At 33.3% G+C, this 18,920-nt stretch overlaps 2 protein-coding genes across 2 annotated transcripts; one reads left to right on the top strand and one right to left on the bottom strand.

Moving 5' to 3' along the window:
* The first annotated feature begins 586 nt into the window (after window positions 1–586).
* Window positions 587–12,511, top strand: LOC106070769 (ras-related protein Rab-7L1-like). The gene is made up of 6 exons (XM_056026190.1): window positions 587–735; window positions 2,284–2,507; window positions 3,927–3,998; window positions 4,404–4,585; window positions 5,777–5,901; window positions 7,332–12,511. The coding sequence occupies exons 2-6, from the start codon at window positions 2,390–2,392 to the stop codon at window positions 7,471–7,473; spliced, it is 639 nt and encodes a 212-aa protein (XP_055882165.1). The 5' UTR covers window positions 587–735; window positions 2,284–2,389; the 3' UTR covers window positions 7,474–12,511.
* Window positions 12,512–13,410: 899 nt separating this feature from the next.
* LOC106076568 (probable ribosome biogenesis protein RLP24) lies at window positions 13,411–18,032 on the bottom strand. Its single transcript, XM_056026191.1, has 5 exons — window positions 17,874–18,032; window positions 15,612–15,798; window positions 14,872–14,935; window positions 14,626–14,708; window positions 13,411–13,541 (listed from the first exon to the last, which is right to left on the bottom strand). The coding sequence occupies exons 1-5, from the start codon at window positions 17,952–17,954 to the stop codon at window positions 13,468–13,470; spliced, it is 489 nt and encodes a 162-aa protein (XP_055882166.1). The 5' UTR covers window positions 17,955–18,032; the 3' UTR covers window positions 13,411–13,467.
* Window positions 18,033–18,920: the final 888 nt, after the last annotated feature.

Genomic DNA, 18,920 nt, shown 5'->3' with positions numbered 1-18,920 from the left:
TATGTGAGTCGGTGGTAATTTTTTTACTCTTGTTCACTTTCACGTAATCATCTTCTTTTTTTTTTGAAGTAACGTCTGTATTATATAAGATAAGATAATGTTAGCATTATGCCGATAATGCCAAAAAATGTTGTGGAGTTCACGAAAGCTGTATTGTCAAAAATCTTGGGTCTATCATTGTTCTTCGAAATCGATATCTAGGTTGTGTGCTTAAACCAGAAGATCTAAAGGTTTGCTAAATGTAGCCGTTGAACATAGAAACATATCTAGATCTATAAGCTGAGCTAAATAAAATAGCATGCAATTTGATTTTCAAGACTTTTGAGGTATAAACGTGACGTAGGCTTCTGACAGACAAACCACGCTAAATTACTATCAACTAGAATTAACTAGATCGATTTCTAGTAGTCTGTTTTATTTCATTGATAGAAATAGATTTTAGATCAATTATAAACGTAGATAGCTCCCCCCCCCCTTTTTTTTTTCCATTAAAAAAAAAACAAAATGTCATTGAATGATCTTCATGAATTGATTGATTTAGTACAGTAATTCGAAACAGATCTAGATCTATATTGGACTTATATCACGTGCTTTAAGGTCAGTCATGTGATTTCCGCAAACTTCATGTGATTGTATGCAAATATCTTCCAGGATGAAAAATATGATTTTATTTATAATGCCACAATGATGACAGAAAAAGAGAGATTATTTTGTTAGCATTAAAGATACCTAAAGGTAAGATCTAGATCTAAGCCAGTGATCTACTAATCTAGATATAGAGATTCTATAGACTTAATAAAATTAAAATATAGAATAGAGTTTTACTCTAGCTGAGTCTACTAAGACTAAGGCTAAGCTACTTCTACTAGATCTATTCTATACACTCACTAATCTAGATCTAGAATAATCTAGATTCTAGATAATAATAATCAAATATAATCATTATATCATAATGACAATAATGACATTAATGATGATAATGAATCATATATAATTTAATATTAGTAATATTATTACATCATAATATAGATTTTGATCTAGATCTACTACTAGACTAGTACTACTGAGTCTACTGTCTGTAAAGACCAGTAAAGTAGAATAGATCTTCATCTTGACTAGATTTAGATTCATATTGAAGATTGTAGACTCTAGTAGAATCTACTACAATAATTATAATATACTTAGAGATCTGGGGCCTACACTGCCTATAGTCTAGTGAAGTCTAGTCACATTCTAATGTCTGTAGTTGTGACTCTAGTAACTAGTAGACTCTATAGACTCTAATACTAGATCTAGATCTAGAATCTAGACTAATCTAGGTCTAGATCTCTAGTCATTATTATTAGGTGTCACTAGTGACTAGTGAATTTAATGATGTCTATTCAGTTTAATTATTAGTCGATCATAATTAAATAGATCTAGTGACAGTGGAGTAGTGATTTAGTCAATTTAGTCAATTACTCAATAAATATTGTTACGATCTCTCTCCTAATCCAGCCTTCTGTAAACACTGCTAAACACAACACATCAACAACTTGACAACAAGGCTCCAAATAATCTGGTACTTTAATAATGAGTGAATAAGTAGATAACAGCCAATACTAGACAATTGGCATCAAACACATCAACAACTAAAACGTCACTCTGTACATCACCGTACAAAACTCTAAACTCTACTGTTTCTCTTTATGGACTTGTACATCAACACCTGAGGACTCATCCAGGACCGACTTCATGGCCGACTAACAGTCCCGGTCTCGACGCTCTCCGGTCTTGAACTGTCACTCGTACATGCAGGCTTTCGATCACATGACCATAACATTGGTCATATTTGCGTGTAATCGTGTAATCGTAGTACTGTCCCTTGTCCATGGCCCCGCTGACCTGAGTGATTCACGTGTGTGTCAGCTGAGCCTATAGTTAACCCTTTTGCGCCGCCAATAGGGTCATAACAATATTAATAAAATTATACACTTTAGACTAGAATTCTTAAATCCACTGCCAAATCTAGATGAGTAGATGATAGATTTATATTATAGAAGGTCTACTACTAGATACTAGATACTAGATCTAGTTACAAACAATAGGCAACCTCAAAACTCAAAAAAACAATAGGCGATAGACATCAGTCATAGATCTATTATCTAGATTCTAGAGTGACTATAGACTAAGACTGACTTAGTTGACTAATAGATCTAGAATTGTATTTTTATAGACTTGTATTAGTCAATCTGCCGTTGTTTATCTTTAAATTTTCTTGTAAACATTTTTTTTTTTATACAGGTATTTAACTGTTACTATAGTGACAGTGCCATGAAGACATGAAAACAGGAGGTTGAGAAATTGGTCTATGCTCTGTTGCTGTTACTAATATAGCATTAATATCACCATGACAGAAGTCTTGTTCAAAGTCATTGTCATTGGTGATCCTACTGTCGGAAAAACGTCTTTTGTACAGAAGTATGTCAATGACTCTTTTAGACGAGATTACAAGATGACCATTGGAGGTCAGTGTGATATTTAAAATTTACCCATTAGCACAAGTTCATTTTAACATTTAAAAAAAATAATTATAGTGTTCCTTTTAATACTTGGAGGCACGGTGGCTGAGCGGTAAAGCGCTTGGCTACCGAACCGGGGTCCGAATCCTGATGAAGACTGGGATTTTTAACTTCAGGATCTTCGAGCGCCTCTGGGTCCTCCCAGCTCTAATGGGTACCTAACGTTAGTTGAGGAGAAGTAAAGACAGTTGGTCATTGTGCTGGCCACATGACACCCTCGTTAACCGTAGGCCACAGAAACAGATGACCTTTACATCATCTGCCTTATAGACCACAAGGTCTGAAAGGGGGAACATTACTTTACTTTGAATACTTGATCTCTTTGTGATGTGAAGTAGAAATCACCAGCATGTTCCTATGATTTATGATGATGTCATTTGAGGGCCAATAACTCTACCCTGCAGAAATTTGTGTTACAAATAATCTCTTAAAGTTGGGCAGATTTCCTCATCCATTACAAATCAAACTTTTGAGTTTTTGTAACCTTCACCTTTCATGTTATAGCATGCTCAGTTCATTCTTGTCCAATCTGTTTTTGTGTTGGGATGTAAGGAACTTAGTTTTGAGCACACTACTATAAGATCGGAGGTGCGGTGGCTGAGTGGTAAAGCACTTGGCTTCCAAACCAGTGTCCCGGGTTTGAAACCTGGTGAAGACTGGGATTTTTACTTTTGGAATCTTTTGGGTGCTTCTGAGTCCACCCAGCTTTAATGGGTACCTGACATTAGTTTAGGAAAAGTAAAGGGAGTTGTTCGTTGTGCTGGCCTTATATTATGACATCATCGTTAACTGTGGGCCATAGAAACAGATGACCTTTACATCATCTACCCGATAGATGACAAGGTCTGAAAGGGGGCTTTACTTAGCTATAAGATCAGGAGTCTGACAGATGGTTTATGAAGTATAGATGGACCCCAATGTAATGTGCTATGCAATCCTGGAACCTTCAGTATTGCAATAAGCTCATGTAGAGGTATAATGGGGTATAACGTAATGATAGTAGAGGGAAATATTTTAGAACTGAGATCCTCAAAACACTGTTTCATTGACCCTGGGAAAAAACTGGTCTTTATCCGGGAGGTTGACTACTAAAATTTGAGATTGGGCAAAGTACTTTTATAAATATAACATATTTACAACAGATTTTTATTAGATTACTTAAATTTGTACTATTTGAGCTGTTAGTGGACCTTATTTTTAATACCTCAGTTGTGAAACTCTCAACACTTGACCTAGATAGGGATTTCTTCTCAGGAACTCATATTTAAAGTTTTATAAACTTATTCATCTAGATTGTGACAACTGTTTTATGAGCCAAAGTCAGTGTATTGTTGTAAACTTTCTGTACACATTTTTTTTCTTCAGTTGATTTTGCTTTAAAAGTTATCAAATGGTCTGATAAATGCAACATCAAACTGCAGCTTTGGGACATTGCAGGTATGTTTTACTACAAGCATTATACATTTATATATTTGTCATGGTCATGCATTGTGCAGATCAGGCAGTCATCAGGATGTTTCAGAGTTTGAACCCTGGAGTCCCTTGCTGTCTTGCAGTGGATTTGGTCTGAGTTGTAATAGTTTGCTTTCAAAAGAGGCAAATGCTTCCTCCACAGCTGTTTTAAACTTGATAAAAGCCAATTGAATTTTTTTGATAGCACTTACAGTTTTCTACATCTAAATATGACAGTCTGATGGACAAACAGATAGCTCAAAAATAATAGCAGTTTTTTCGTATGGGGGGGGGGGGTGCTAAAAATCAATAACTTTTCCTAAAGGGGCATTACTCTGCAAGCATCATATCAAAAGTGTACCTAATGTATGTTTTTTGTTTGACCCTTAGGCCAGGAACGCTTTACTTCCATGACCCGTGTTTACTATAAAGATGCCCACGCCTGCTTGGTCATGTTTGACCTGACCCAGAAGAATACTTTTCAGAGTTGTGTCAAGTGGAAGAAAGATCTGGACCAGAAGTGTACTCTCGTTGATGGGTCACCGGTGCCTTGTCTCCTGTTAGCAAATAAGGTAAACCAGATGGTGCTGGCAACTAAGTTTTTTTACCATTTCAGGGAAGCCATCCTTCCAGGTGTTATACATTTATATGTTATATGTATCATTTTATAAAGTAAAAAAGTAAAGTAAAGTTCCCCCTTTCAGACCTTGTGGTCTATATGGCAGATGATGTAAAGGTCATCTGTTTCTGTGGCCTACGGTAAACGTGGGTGTCATGTGACCAGCACAAAGACCAACTGCCTTTACTTTTCCCCAACTAATGTCGGGTACCCATTAGAGCTGAGTGGACTTCCAGGTGCCAGACGATCCCGAAATTAAAAATCCCAGTCTTCACCAGGATTCGGACCACGGTACGGAAGCCAAGCACTTTACCGCTCAGCCACAGCGCCTCATATTTTATAATGTACTGTTTTGTATTCTGTTCCCTGAAATCCCAAGGCTTCTGCCTCTTCTGTTTCCAGCTTTGATAGAGAAATAATCTCATCCTTTTCTAGTAGTCTACTATCAGAAGTGATTTATTCCATCATTTCAAGTAAACACTTCCATTCAGATTTCTCCTGATTTATTTTTCATCTCGATGCCTGAATTCAGTAGTTCTTTCTCTACATCGTAAAGGAATCTTATTTGTGGTCTGACCTGGGTTACCTAACTTTTGGCTTTTGCAAAAACTCTTTTTTTTTTCTACCTTCTGTTCTTTGTACATCCTTTCAATGTGGCCTGTTCTTAGTCACCTTGGTTTATTTCTGTTACTCTAGGTGGGTCTTCATATCATTGGATTAGAGTCTGGTTGGTGTATGTCCTCTATTCAGTTTTATCAATTTAGGCTTTCTTTTCCCAAGTCATTTGCAGGTTTTCTCTTGTTATTTTATTTGCTCAGGTCACACTTGCAAACTGGTTCCATGATAGTTTTCTGTAATAGAATGTCTGGTTTCTGCTACAGAATGTCTGGTTTCTGCAATAGAATGTCTGTCTAGTTGTAGCTTTTCTAGGTATATTTAAATCATTTTCAGAATTTATTGTATATCCTAGACATTGAATGGTTTCTACTTTTTGAAACAAGCAGTCTACAATTCTATGGTATTGTTCATCTCTTGTTCATAACGTATTTAGTTTTAGTATCATTCATGTCAAGTTCTGCTAATTAAGATCTTCTAGTTCTTTGAAAGTGTCAACTTTTAAAAATTCATTTCATTTGTTTATTAGAATGATGATACTGCAAACAGGGAAGTCACTCAGGATGAGATTGAAGAACTTTGCAGAGAACATGACTTTCTAGGTTGGAGTGAAACATCCGTGAAGGAAGGCACAATGATAGAAGAATCTATGGGGTAAGAACCATCACAGAGAAATCTTTGAATGTCAGATAAAAACACACACACAAAAACACAATAAAACCTGAAAAAAAACAACAACAACTTTTTATTTATATTTGACAGTCATTTATTTATCTAGTAGTTTATACATACTAGCTGAGTAACTGAAAAATGTCTTCTTGAGATATGACATTATTTTATGTTCTGGGGTATAAAAAATCTTGTCTTCAAATTAGCCACTTAAAAAAAAAAGTGTGTGTGTGTGGGGGGGGTGTTAATATTAATCTTGAAAATAAATATGAGCTACAAGTTAAATTTTTGACTGCCTATATCACAAGTCTCTCTGGCTTAGTGAGTGGTAGCCAGGTGTTATGCTGGCCATGCCTAAAGTGAGTCAGCAGTATCCTAAGACTCTGGATAAATACAAATGTTCACTTCATTCTTGAAAGCTAACCAAAGTGTTATTTATCAGCATCTTATTAAACTAGATAAAATAAGCAATACTTAGAGCTATAATAGAGAAAGTACTTGTGAACCCTTTTCATGTTTTTCTAGTTTCAAAAAAAGGATTACTTAATACCTTCTTAAATCTGTCAGAAGACAAACCTTTTGTTGCATTTAGTCACATATTAGTTTATTTTATGTTTAAAAAATGGTAAACCCTTTTTGCATTGAGTCACATTGTCACGTAGCAATCTAGCTGCATCTAAATTTGACTTTTCCCAAAAAGTAACCATAGTAATAAGCTCCCACTTTTTTTCTAGAAAATTTGAAGACAGAAGAGCTATGATGTCATCTGATCATGTCATTTGAGCGTGGTTTTGCTGAGAATTGTGGGGTTGGTTTTAGCTGGTAAAAACTCGTCAGTTGTCAGATAGAACTTAAAGAGACAAGTTACATATATTCTCAGTTGTAGATAGAATTAATATATATTTGTTTGAATTTATTTGTTAACGAGCTCTGAAGAAGATATTCAATTGATACAGTTTCATTTGTACATTTTGTATATTGTGAGTGATTCCTAGTTCATGAATTAAAGTTTTGTATTTGAAGTAAAAGATCTTCATTATTTGAATCTCTTAAGATATTTAGATCTAATATCAGTATCCCTGGCATCACAGGAACATCTTGTGACATTGACACCTCCTCAAGAACAACCTGTCACATATTTGACACCTCAAATATGGCAGCCTGGTCGTGCGGTTTGCACGCTGGTCTGTTGTTCAGATTTATCGATGGTCCCGGGTTCAAACCCTGCCCGCTCCCATCCCCCGTCTTCCTGCGGGAGGTTTGGACTAGGAAGTAATTATCTTCAACTCTGAAGGAACATCCGAAACATCTAAAACATTTAACAAACAAGATCCTGTGACACACATATTAGTTCATGGCATAATGATAGAATGGCAGCATTTCAATTGAATATTTTGAATATTTTTCTCCTCTAGGTTTCTTATCGAAGAAATGATGGCCAAACATGCAGAGCTGGAAGGATTCTCTGACTCTTTCCCCGCTGTTGGATCTGAGCACAAGATTAAGTTGAAAAAAGAAGACAGCACCCAGCAGAGTGTATCCAAATGTTCATGTTAACTTCTTACTATAGTTTATTTTTTTATCCTGCTATAATATCAAGTACTAAAGTTGTGATTTTGTTACAAAATAAAGCTAATGTATAATAGTCGTAAGTAGCTAGAATAACTACTTAGAGAAGAGAAAAAAATGATAAAGAAACCGATTGTAGAATATTGTATTGCATTGTAGATTTTGATGTATGGAAATTGTTTTTTTTTTGTTGATATTGCACAATGAAAATAGGCAGTTATTTTTATAATGTGTGCTTCTAATCAGTTGACTTTCTTTACTTTCTTTACGTCCATTATTTCTAAACTGTTTTACGTTTGGTTTTATGACCATTTAGTACAAGTTTTATATTTCATTTTAAACTTTTGTACTTGTGTATTTGTTCCTTAAGATGTCGGATCACGATCAGAAAAACGTCATGAGAACAAGTCCAATCTTTTCATACACTTTGTGGCCCATTTGTATAAACACACATCAATTGTATTTCTAGTATCATTTTATGATAGAGTCTAAGATAAAAATAGCATGACTTGAGGAAAGAAGGCGTGGAGACTTGGAAAAAAAAAATCAATGGCTTTTAAATAATGTGCAATAAAGAACTGTGGGCTGGAAATGTCCAATGGCTTGAATGTACTGTGCCGTTACCTTTTGTGATTTTTCCCATTCACACTGATGCTAGTTTTTAGAAAATGTGTTCAAATATTTTCTAACATCTTTGCTCTGTTTGCGTCATGTGATCATACTGACAACAGACATCTAACAAATGATTGATTATGCATTCTATAATTAAGTGATCTGAATGTTCAGACAGTGACTATGTATGAGGCTGATAGAGAAATCTAAACTGTGTGTTCAATATTGAAATGAAGCTAATTTCTTCTAGTTGTGGTTCAGGGGGAAAATTTTCTTTTTGTATTCTCGAATACAACATAAATCATAATAAAGTTGTCCCTTTATAGTCCAACAGTTACAGGACCAGAGGGGGTGTTGGATTATAGATCACAAAAGGTTAGCTTTAATTCAAAGAATTTAAGCATTCTATTTATGATTTGGCAAGATACTCTCTAGGGTATAAAATAAACAATAGATGAAAAAAATTGATAAAAAAAACCTACGATTTCAGCTTGCCCATACTTTACTAAAGGACACTTTAAGTTGGATTATTGAGTGATTTGGACTCTGAAATGCCAGACTATCAAGAGTCAACTTCATTATATGAATATGAAAAAACACATTGCCGTAAAACTATTTACAATAAATTAAAGTTCATCATTATGTTGGTTGCATAGGCCATGAATAAAAGACACAAGGAAAGTACATGTTTTATAGAGCTACCATAGTTCTAGCTTTGGGATCAAGAGTTTAACTAAGGCCTTTTGAAATTGTTGCTCAATGATACATACCGGTATTGTAATATTTTATTTTTAAACATATTGGTTCTCATATAGTTCTTTCTACAGTAGACATTTTTTAAAATGATATACAAGTCTGAACATTATTCCCTGCATTGATCACTTGCATAATGTTTAAATACTGTTATGGCTCGCTTCTCATAGTATGGTTCATAATAAAGTCTTGTATTTTAGTTATGTTTCTGTTACATTACTGTTGATGTGAATGTTTGTAGATACTATTTCTTCTTCCCCGATACAACAATGTTTTAATATTATTGAAAATAATTTCCACTTGCAATCACATGGCTCTCAATAAAAAAACTTTTTTAATTTTACAGTTTGAAATGACCAAGACGCTCTTGTAATATACATTAGTTGTCAGGGAAAGATCTAAAACTATTTTTCTTTAGTGTTTCTTTCAAACTATGCCATGCTCAGTGCGCTATGGTCCAATTTTTGTGTGGACCTGTGGGTGGGTTGGAGGAGTGTCTGAGAGGTCTCTGTGTTGCATTTACCAGGCTGGTATTCAAACTAACTTCCTTCATAGATAGCGAAGGGGTTTAAGGGACTAGGCCACATATCCCATGTTAAAATTGTATATCTTTTTGCTAAATTTTTCTATTGAAGATTATTACAAATGAGCCCATATCTCCCACAGGACACCAGGGAATGGCAGTGGGAAGGGCTTGAACCCAGGACTATTAACATGACAGTCTAGAATACATAACACACATTGAAGCTTTCAACATTACATCTCTGTCATCTAATTTGTAGAGCTAGTAAATGAATTTTTATTACCAGTGTTCAGAGTTAGGTTTCACCATTCTGAGGACAAGTGTTCCTCATATAGAACTATCCTCATTCAACTTCAGAGACATTTATTCCAAAGCACTGCGTGTATTAGGGATAACAAACTGTTCCTTTCATTAAATAATTAGCTGCTGATTGGATAGTTCTTTAGTTGTTATATGCATATCTTGGTCCAGAAATAGTTCAACTGAAATAATTATTTAGTTGTGAAATATCCCACTTTCAGTCAGGGTGTTTCATGGTCACTTGTGTTATGGCACGATTAGAAATTAGTTACTTGTTTCATAGAAAGGGAACATTTTGACTTAGAGACAATGACGTGACTAGTAAAAACAAGACTTGAATTTTAGGAAGAATATCGAAAAGTAAACAGACTTCTTTTGACGGCTTTAGAGAGAGGCAGTTTTTAATGGAGATATAGCTTGATGACATTTGATGGTTCTCTTTGTTATTACTAAACTTCAAGTTCGACATTTGCTATCAGTGTCGACTCACTTCTATTGTTGTCCTTTCGACTGTGTTATTTGATTTCGTTATTTGAGTTTGACTTAGCTGCATATGACACATGGCAGAAGCGCCTAACACTTGTCATCACCGAGAAGTACATAGAAGCCTCATTCCTGATCATGTGTGTGTGTGTGCATACATTATTTATGTGAATGCTGTTTGTGTTTGCATCTCTAGTGCTATGGTATAGTAGTAAAGCTGGGGTTGTAGTCAAACTGAATTTCAATTTGTTTGGACCAATAGAAGTATCATTTCTTATTCAAGTATTTCAACGTTTCATTTCAGACATTTATCAAAGACAATAATTCTCATAATATTTCATTGGCAATTTTTTTTTTTTTTTTTTTACAAAATCTATATACACAATTGTACACATATTTTGTTGATTGAACCATTGTGTAAGTCTCCTGGATTGAATATCATTGTTTAATTGTGTACTTTGAAAATGCCGCTTTACATTCTGGCAACAGCTGCTGTCCTCACATTTCAGCATTGTATTCACTTTGTTGTAGGATTTGATTGCATGAAAGAAAAAAATATGCTTGTTTAAGCTTTTTATGTAATTTTGTATATTTATATTGTCATTTTAACCTTTATAATATTCATTTTATAACCAGTTTTGAGTTTTTTGAAGTTTTAATATTCATATATACCTATATGTTTTAGGGGTCATAATAAAGAATAATTGGGCCCTTTCTTTTTTTAACAATTTAGTGCTACCTTTATGAAATCATTTTACGACAGAGTTCTATTTAAACCACTGTGTTGTTTGATAAATAACATATTTACTTTTTTTCACCCTTTAATACAGAGAGAGAGAGAGAGAGAGAGAGAAAGAATACATAAAATCAATATCACAAATTTTTTAACAAAATTAGTCCTGTTAGTCCTCTTGTATCAAAGAAGACAGGAAGTGATCATCGTAACTGAGTATCTTTACTTATCGGCACAAATCATAAATTTAAAATGTTGTTAACATTGTAATGAAAAACATTTTAAAATGTCCATATCCGATTGAGAGTTATAACAATGATCCTCTATTGGCAATCTAAGAATGACATAATAGCAAGTAATTTTTCCTTTCAGAAATTAAATAGCTACCATGCTGAGTCCATTTTTAAAATGAACGTGAACATTTTAAAGACAATCTTGATCTCTTTTCCTAGCTACCAGTGTATTGTAATTTCTTCAATTGACATCGGCTTGTTGTTATAAATCAATACACTTTGGACTACTGGATAGTTTGTCCAATTCTTTCTTTTTCATTATATGAAAGTTTGTTTTAGGCAATTTTCTTATATTAAGAAGCACAATTTGTATAAAATGGCATACTGGACAGGAATAAACTGTTTGAAAAGATTTTATTGATTCCCATATTAACTGTGTGAGTGTAACTGTTGCCGAGTTGTGTCACATCAAGATGGACCGCATAATTAAATAGGAATCTATTCCCAACACACCTTTACAGATGTTGCTTCAAAAAAAGATTAAGTCCAATCCATATCAATGTTAATCTTGTTGATTAGAGACTTTGACTCTAATATGATTAAAACAACCTTTACTTTAATTAGTATAAATACAATTTAAAAAAACAACAATGCAATAGACAACACACCTTTACAGATGTTACTTCAATAAAGATTATGTCCAATCCATATCAATGTTAACCTTGTGGTTCTTCTTGATTAGAGACTTTAACTCTAATATGATTAAAACCTTTACTTTAATTAGTTTAAATACAATTTAAAACAACAATGTAATAGTATCCAAAAGTAAAGGAATTCAATTTAATTTTTTTTTTCAAAGAATTTAGTACCAGTACTCTTTTTGGACTAAACAGAAACTTAAAATCTCTTTATCAAATTTCCTGCAATTGTATGCATAGCTACAAAGCAAGGCTAAGACTTTGGTAGAGTGAAATGATTAGTAAATTCTAGATTGCTGTATTTTTTGTTTCTGGAAATTCTCATTCTATAAATACTATGCTTATGTGAGTATTTTTTTTTTTTGTTTGAGCAAGGTTTTAACTTTGAGGTAACAAAGGAGTTTTGTAGGAAACTCTTCACTAATTTAACTTATTTTAAATTTGAAAACCAATTTTGTTTGAGAAATTATGTCTATTTATAGTTCTAGTCTAGTCTGAATTGTAGTAAAATTTCCGCTAATCTCTGAATTGTAGACATATATTTGACTAAAACAAAATTAGCTTTGTGATACACTTGTTTTACATTTGACAACTTTATACTTGAAAGGCTCTTGCAGATTTATCATTCACATGTGTTTGCTATTGTTTGTTGAATGCCTTAAAGAAAAATATATTCACAGTTGAACTAAAATCAGCTGGTGTTGTGCATTTTATTATTCTGAGCAATTTTGTCATTGTACATTTACTTCACTACTTTATACAAATTCTAATCTATTTGTGAAATTCAATCAACTTCAGCTTTCTTCCTATTCTGCGCTATTAACCCAAAAGCTCCTATTTCTGGTTAAGAAAAACTCTTCTCATGCCCTAAGCAAAGAGGGATAACTCCAAATTTAAAAAAATCCTAAATATTTATTTTGAAAAAATAATCAAATTTAAGATCTAATACATATAATCAAACAACTTTAAAAAAATAAAAGAGCTTCAAAAATACTCATTTTCCCACGAGGGGGCTTATACACTAGGGCTATGGGCCTGTTTGTTTGAAAAATTATTTAAGTAATACAAATATTCCAGATTTTATTAAAAATGGTAATCCCCAAAATGATTTGTAATCATGCTTGCAACGAGACTAGAAGAAATCTTCTTTATAAAAAGTCTAAAGCAAGTATATTGAGTAGAGGATAACATATGTACCAGAAGCTCAAAATTGGAACCAGTGAAATCTGCCCAAGTGTAGTGTCACCAGAGAATGCTGACCACGTCCTCCAAAACTGCTCTCTTTACCAAGAGGCCCGTACAAGACACTAGCCCCAAAACACCCCAATAGAAAGAAAACTATATGGTTTGGAAACCACTGCGCAGTTCATCTCAAATGCTGGTCTAGTCATCTGAACGCTCCAACATAAAAATGAGAATGAAGAAGAAGAATAGGGGATGTTAGAAATGTTCTACAACGGTTTAGGACTAAAACGGGAAAACGTTTTTTTTTCCTACTGCAGAAGGAGCTAATGGGTTAACTAGTTTCTCAATTGTTGTAACTGTGTTTCGTTATAATAGTTGTAAATGAGTTGACTCGGAACAACATAGAAAACTGTGGCATTATATTTAATTGACAATCGTTCATCTCTACAAGCTATTCACAGCTTAATTAGATTCCATGGCTTGCACATCCTGCTCCTGTATAACCTCCACTAACTGTCTTCTCTGTTTCAGACCAGCTGGGGAGTTAACAGAAAACATTAGTGTCAGATAATTGTAAGCTCATCAGAGTTAACAAACAACATTTGTTTCAGATAACTGAAAGGTCATTAGAGTTAACATAGAACATTTGTTTCAGATAACTGAAAGCTCATCAGTTAACATAGAACATTTGTTTCAGATAATTGTAAGCTCATCAGAGTTAAACAGAAAACATTTGTATCAGATAATTGTAAGCTCATCAGAGTTAACATAGAACATTTGTATCAGATAATTCTAAGCTCATCTGTTTCGCTGGTCAAATATAATCAATACAAAAATATGTAAAAGTGTAAGCATCTAAAAAAAAAATTTTTTTTTTAGTCCTTCAGATAACCCCACTAAAACAAAAGTACAAGGGCGAAACTTTTTCTATGCAATCAAAGAGGACATGAGGACATAGCAAAGATCAAATGACAATGTGTACTGTAGTATAGAATGGATGACACAAGTCTAAAAGTGATTACATAGCTGGACATCCCAAGAATAATTTAAAAAAAAAAATCATTTATTAGTCCTTCTCTTCACATCCAAAGATAAAATATGAAATGCTTTTTTTTTTTTATGATGCTGCTACTGGATTCACTTACTGTATGGCTCTTCACAGCTAAAGATAAAATCTGAAATGTGTTTTTTTATGATACTGCTACTGCATTCACTTACAGTATGGCTCGTACAAGTTTAAAATCTCGACATCTGACAAATGAATTCTAGTTAAACCAGCACAACTTATCATAATGCTTCAATTTCATGAGAAGCTACTTTTTATTACTATAAAATACCCCACAGTAGTACAATTTGTAATATACAGTAAGCTGTTATAAAATTGTATTTAAATTGTTAAAAATATATATTTATATAAAACTGTTTAATAGGACCATGACGGCAAAAGCAATCTATATCTCTATCAAACCCAACTCTAATAGTCTAAAGAACATCAAAGTTAGCTGTCAAAAATGCATTTCAAAACGCTGTACCAACAGGAACTATTGAGATGAAGTAGAATACATTCACTATCAGAAATATATTAAAAAGTAGAAAAATGTAAAAAAAAGTAGTACCAACCTGCTGGTGATTTGATGAGATGGATGTTGTCTTTGACTTCTCTCAAGTCTGCTGCCTTTCTCAATTCTTTACCTTTTTTCAATCTGAAATAACAAAACAAAACGTAATTACAAAAAATATATAGAATTATGTCCATTGTCACTAGATACCACGGGTATACTTTGCTTAGTAAAAAAAGGAAAAGCTATGAGAGAAAATTAAAATTGATAAAAAATTCTATAGAATGTGATCAAAAGACATTCTCACCTGTTGGCTATGAAAAAGTTTTGTCTTCTAACTTTAATTTCTTCAATTCTTTTCATGGCTTTGACTGCAGAAGAAAAGCAACAATACTTTTAATTTGCAATGAGAGTGATGATACAATACTTTGATAAAGTCACTGAATTAAAATACTAGTTTCCTATTAGAGTTTTGAGATTTAATCAGATGCTTAAATTTAAATAGGATGTTCTTTACTGGTAACTTAAATAGAATAAAGACCTAGCGATGTATCAAGCAGATGATGTAAAGGTCATCCTTTTCTATGGCTGGCGATTAATGAAGGTGTAATGTGGTCAGCACAATGTCCAAAAGCCTTTCCCCAAAAATATGGGTCACCCATTACAGTTGGGTGGACTCAGGGGCACCTTTAAATCCAGAAATAAAAAAAAATCCCAGTCTTTATCAAGATTCGAACCCGGGACCCTTTGGTTAGGAATCCAAGCACTTTACCAATCAGCCACCACCCAGAGAATGCTCTTTACGCAATACTTAAATAGCATATATATTTGAGGATAACATTAATAGATTGTTCTTTGAGAATGTTTTCCTAATAAAATGTTCTCACAGGGCAAAACCTTATATAATTTTCAGAATTTTCTTTTGATTAATGGAACGGTGATGGGAAGTTATTGAAGACTAGAGCTTCAAACTTCTTCCTAATTTGAAGTAAAAATTAGGTCAGGCTTGCAAACACATGAACGCCTAACTGGCAATCAGATACTCACTTGTGGTTTGCCAGAGTTCTTTGTTATATTTGACAGGTTCATTTCTTCTCTTCTCAAACTCTAAGCTTGGATCCACTGTCAGCTCCTTACCAGCTGCTTTTCTAAATGCTTTAGTCCATCTGGCCTTGCGAGGATTACGTTTCTTCTGGAAAGCTTTGTGACATTTGGAGCGACAAAATCTAAAAATCTATATTAAATGAATGAAAATAAGAAAACACAATTTTAAAAATGTTTAGTAAGTCTCATACAAAAGTGCTTTATCCTGGCAGATTTTTTTTTTTTTTTAAACTATTGCTTTGAGCAGTGTAGCTGGATTCTACCCTCAAAAGAGGTGCCAACAAAACCTTTTGTTCTTACACATTTATGTATTTTTTAATTTAACCAAGCTGTGTGCAATCTTTTTTTTTTTTTTTTTTGCATATTGAGGCGCCACCCAGAAGAACTATAAATATTAACTATGGCACAGTTTTGCCCCCAACGGCCTAGAGAGAAGCAGCTGGCAGCAAAAAGCCTCTGACAAGACATCTGGAGAGCTCTCTCGAAGGTTGCAGAACACACATTTGTGCTTAAATCATCCGCATAAACAGAGCCAGTAATATGTATTTCTAAGTTTGAAACTAGTTGACAATGCTATAAAAAATATATCTGACTTATTTGTAAAAAGTAAATTATCTGGTAGTTTTTACCCCACCCCTCCCCTAACAAACAATGACAACTTTTATATCTTTCTTAGCTTTTTATATAGCGCTACTTTCATGCTTATACAGTGCACAGAGCATTACGGTCCAATCTCATTAGTGGACCAGAGGGATGGGAGAAGATTTTCTTTAGGCACTCAGTAAACACATCTCTGCCTGAGTCGGGTGTCGAACCTCAAGATACAGTCAAAGATCTATACAAGTTTTAAAAGAGTCTAAAAATCTAACCCTATATATATTATTAAATATTAGACTAGTCTAGATTTAGATCTATACATAGATGTAACATTAGTCTATAGAACAATTATAATTATAGAGAGGCTAGCCGATAACCATGCTACATTACAGCTTGAATAGTTAGTATGTATGTTTATTTTGCCAGGAAAGCTCTTTTAATGCCCCTCAATAAAATGGCCTGCATTACAATACTCCCCAACCCCAGCACTATTTTCTAGCCCTCAAATTCTATATCCCTTTTTTTTAACCCTCCATTTCAGTATTGTCGAGGGAAGTGATGTTTGTCTACGCTTAAAAACGAAATTTCAAGACATTTTTTTTTTTAGATATCAAGAATTTACTGACTGATTTATTAAATATAAATGTTTCTAAGCATTTAAATAAAAAAAAGGTAAAATGTTTACAATTACAACTTTTTACGCAAAATGTAAATACCGGTATGTCAATAACTCCAATTTGAAAATCCATCGGACTTTCCACTTAAGAATTAAGTTTAACCTGCAATGTGTTATTTATTATTCATTGTATTTGGACAGAAGTGTCTCTCCGAAAAAGGGCTGAAAAAGTGTTTATGAGTACTACATACATTCAACATTGTGATAGAATCTGTTAGATGATTAGTTCTAGATTCTAGATTGAATCTAGATTTCTAGGCCTACAATTCTACATCGTAATCGTTATAAGTTAGTGACTTAGGCGTTACGCCTGTACAGAGTACGTAGACTGAGCCTCAGTGACAACAGTCACACTCACAGAGTGGGTAATCATAATAATGATAATGATCAAGGTGACAACAAGTTGTTAAACAAGGAGTAAGTTCAAGGACTCAGGAGGCCAATAACAACATCCATCTATATACTATTTACAATTTAGTAATTTACGGTTTTATTTACCTATAATCGTATTAATTATAAAGTTTAGACAGTTTAGTATTATAGACAATACTCAATAATAGTCACTCTCAGTCAATACTGACAATAGTCAACAACTCAGACTCATCATACATAGTTAATAGTAATAATACTAATAATGTCTAATACTTAATACTACTAATACTAATAGTTATTAAATACTATTATAGTATTATTATTAATTAAATTTATTATAGATCTACTTTAGTCCTAGAACTATGTCTACTAACCCAACTATAATACTAAGACTGACTAAGAGTAAGAGTAAGCTACTGCAGTACTGCTAAGGCTAAGACTAAGTCGACTAAGACTAAGAGTAAGAGTAAGAATTAGATCTAGATTCTATAAACTAAAACTAGATAATATAACTTAGATTGTTAGATCTATATTAATTAGTATTCTATAGAATAGCTCACCTTACTGTCGTTACGAACGAAATGAATACCATGACCTGGATAAATTGGTGAAGAGCAGAAAAAACACTTTTCAACTCTCATTTTTATACACTCCTAGTTCGTCTACAAATCTAAACAACCAACCATTCCTTTTTTCCGGAAATAAAGAACGAGTAAACTTTATTAACACCGGGGTGAAGTCAACAATTTTTTTTATTGGCTGATAATTATAAAGGAATCACAGTGACCTATATATATATATGTGTACCGTTTCTCAAACTGCGGGACGGTGAAATTTCCCCTAGACCTCCAAACAAGGAGAGTAAAAAATAATATATGTGTATATATAAATTGTATTTACAATGTTATTGAATATTGATCAATCAAAACCCCTTTCCTAAGTGGTCCAGACAAGTGTTAGGATCATAGCGTATTGAGAAAGCTAAACGCATGAAATTGCTCTAAACAAAAAACAGATTTATTATTGTTAGTCTAGATCTATTACAAATTTAATTACACAACTGATCGTAACTAATTAATTCAACTATACGCTTAATATACGCTTAATATACTTTGTACTTTAGGACAGTGCATGGCGGACATTAAGGAGGACATGTCCTCAAATTGACGGACTTTTGATAAACCTACGAATTAGGACTTATTAGGAACTCGAGACACTTATAGGTGCAATTAGAAAACATTATAATGATGTCAATTTTTTTTTTTAAACGATAAATCATTGTTATTTATGATCGTAGACTAACAATTTTAAAGGAATTATTTGTTTGTATAAAACGTGTAATTTTTCAAGTTACAAAATTTTTTTTTTTTTTTTTTTTTTTCTACGAACTGATTTGTCGAAAATCTCAAAATGATATAGGCCTAAATGATTTTTTAAAGGTATTTTTTAATACCCCCCCCCCACCCTCCCCAGCGATTGATGTGCACTGCACTTTATCTAACTTCATACCATCTATACTCGATACTGCATTTATTCTATGCACTACACCTACAGTTTAAAAAAAAATAGATTTAGTACTCATATTACACAGAATGTTAGTACTTCTA

Source organism: Biomphalaria glabrata, chromosome 4 (genome assembly GCF_947242115.1).
Source record: "Biomphalaria glabrata chromosome 4, xgBioGlab47.1, whole genome shotgun sequence".
NCBI lineage: Eukaryota > Metazoa > Mollusca > Gastropoda > Planorbidae > Biomphalaria > Biomphalaria glabrata.
This window is presented reverse-complemented; position numbering and strand designations above follow the sequence as displayed.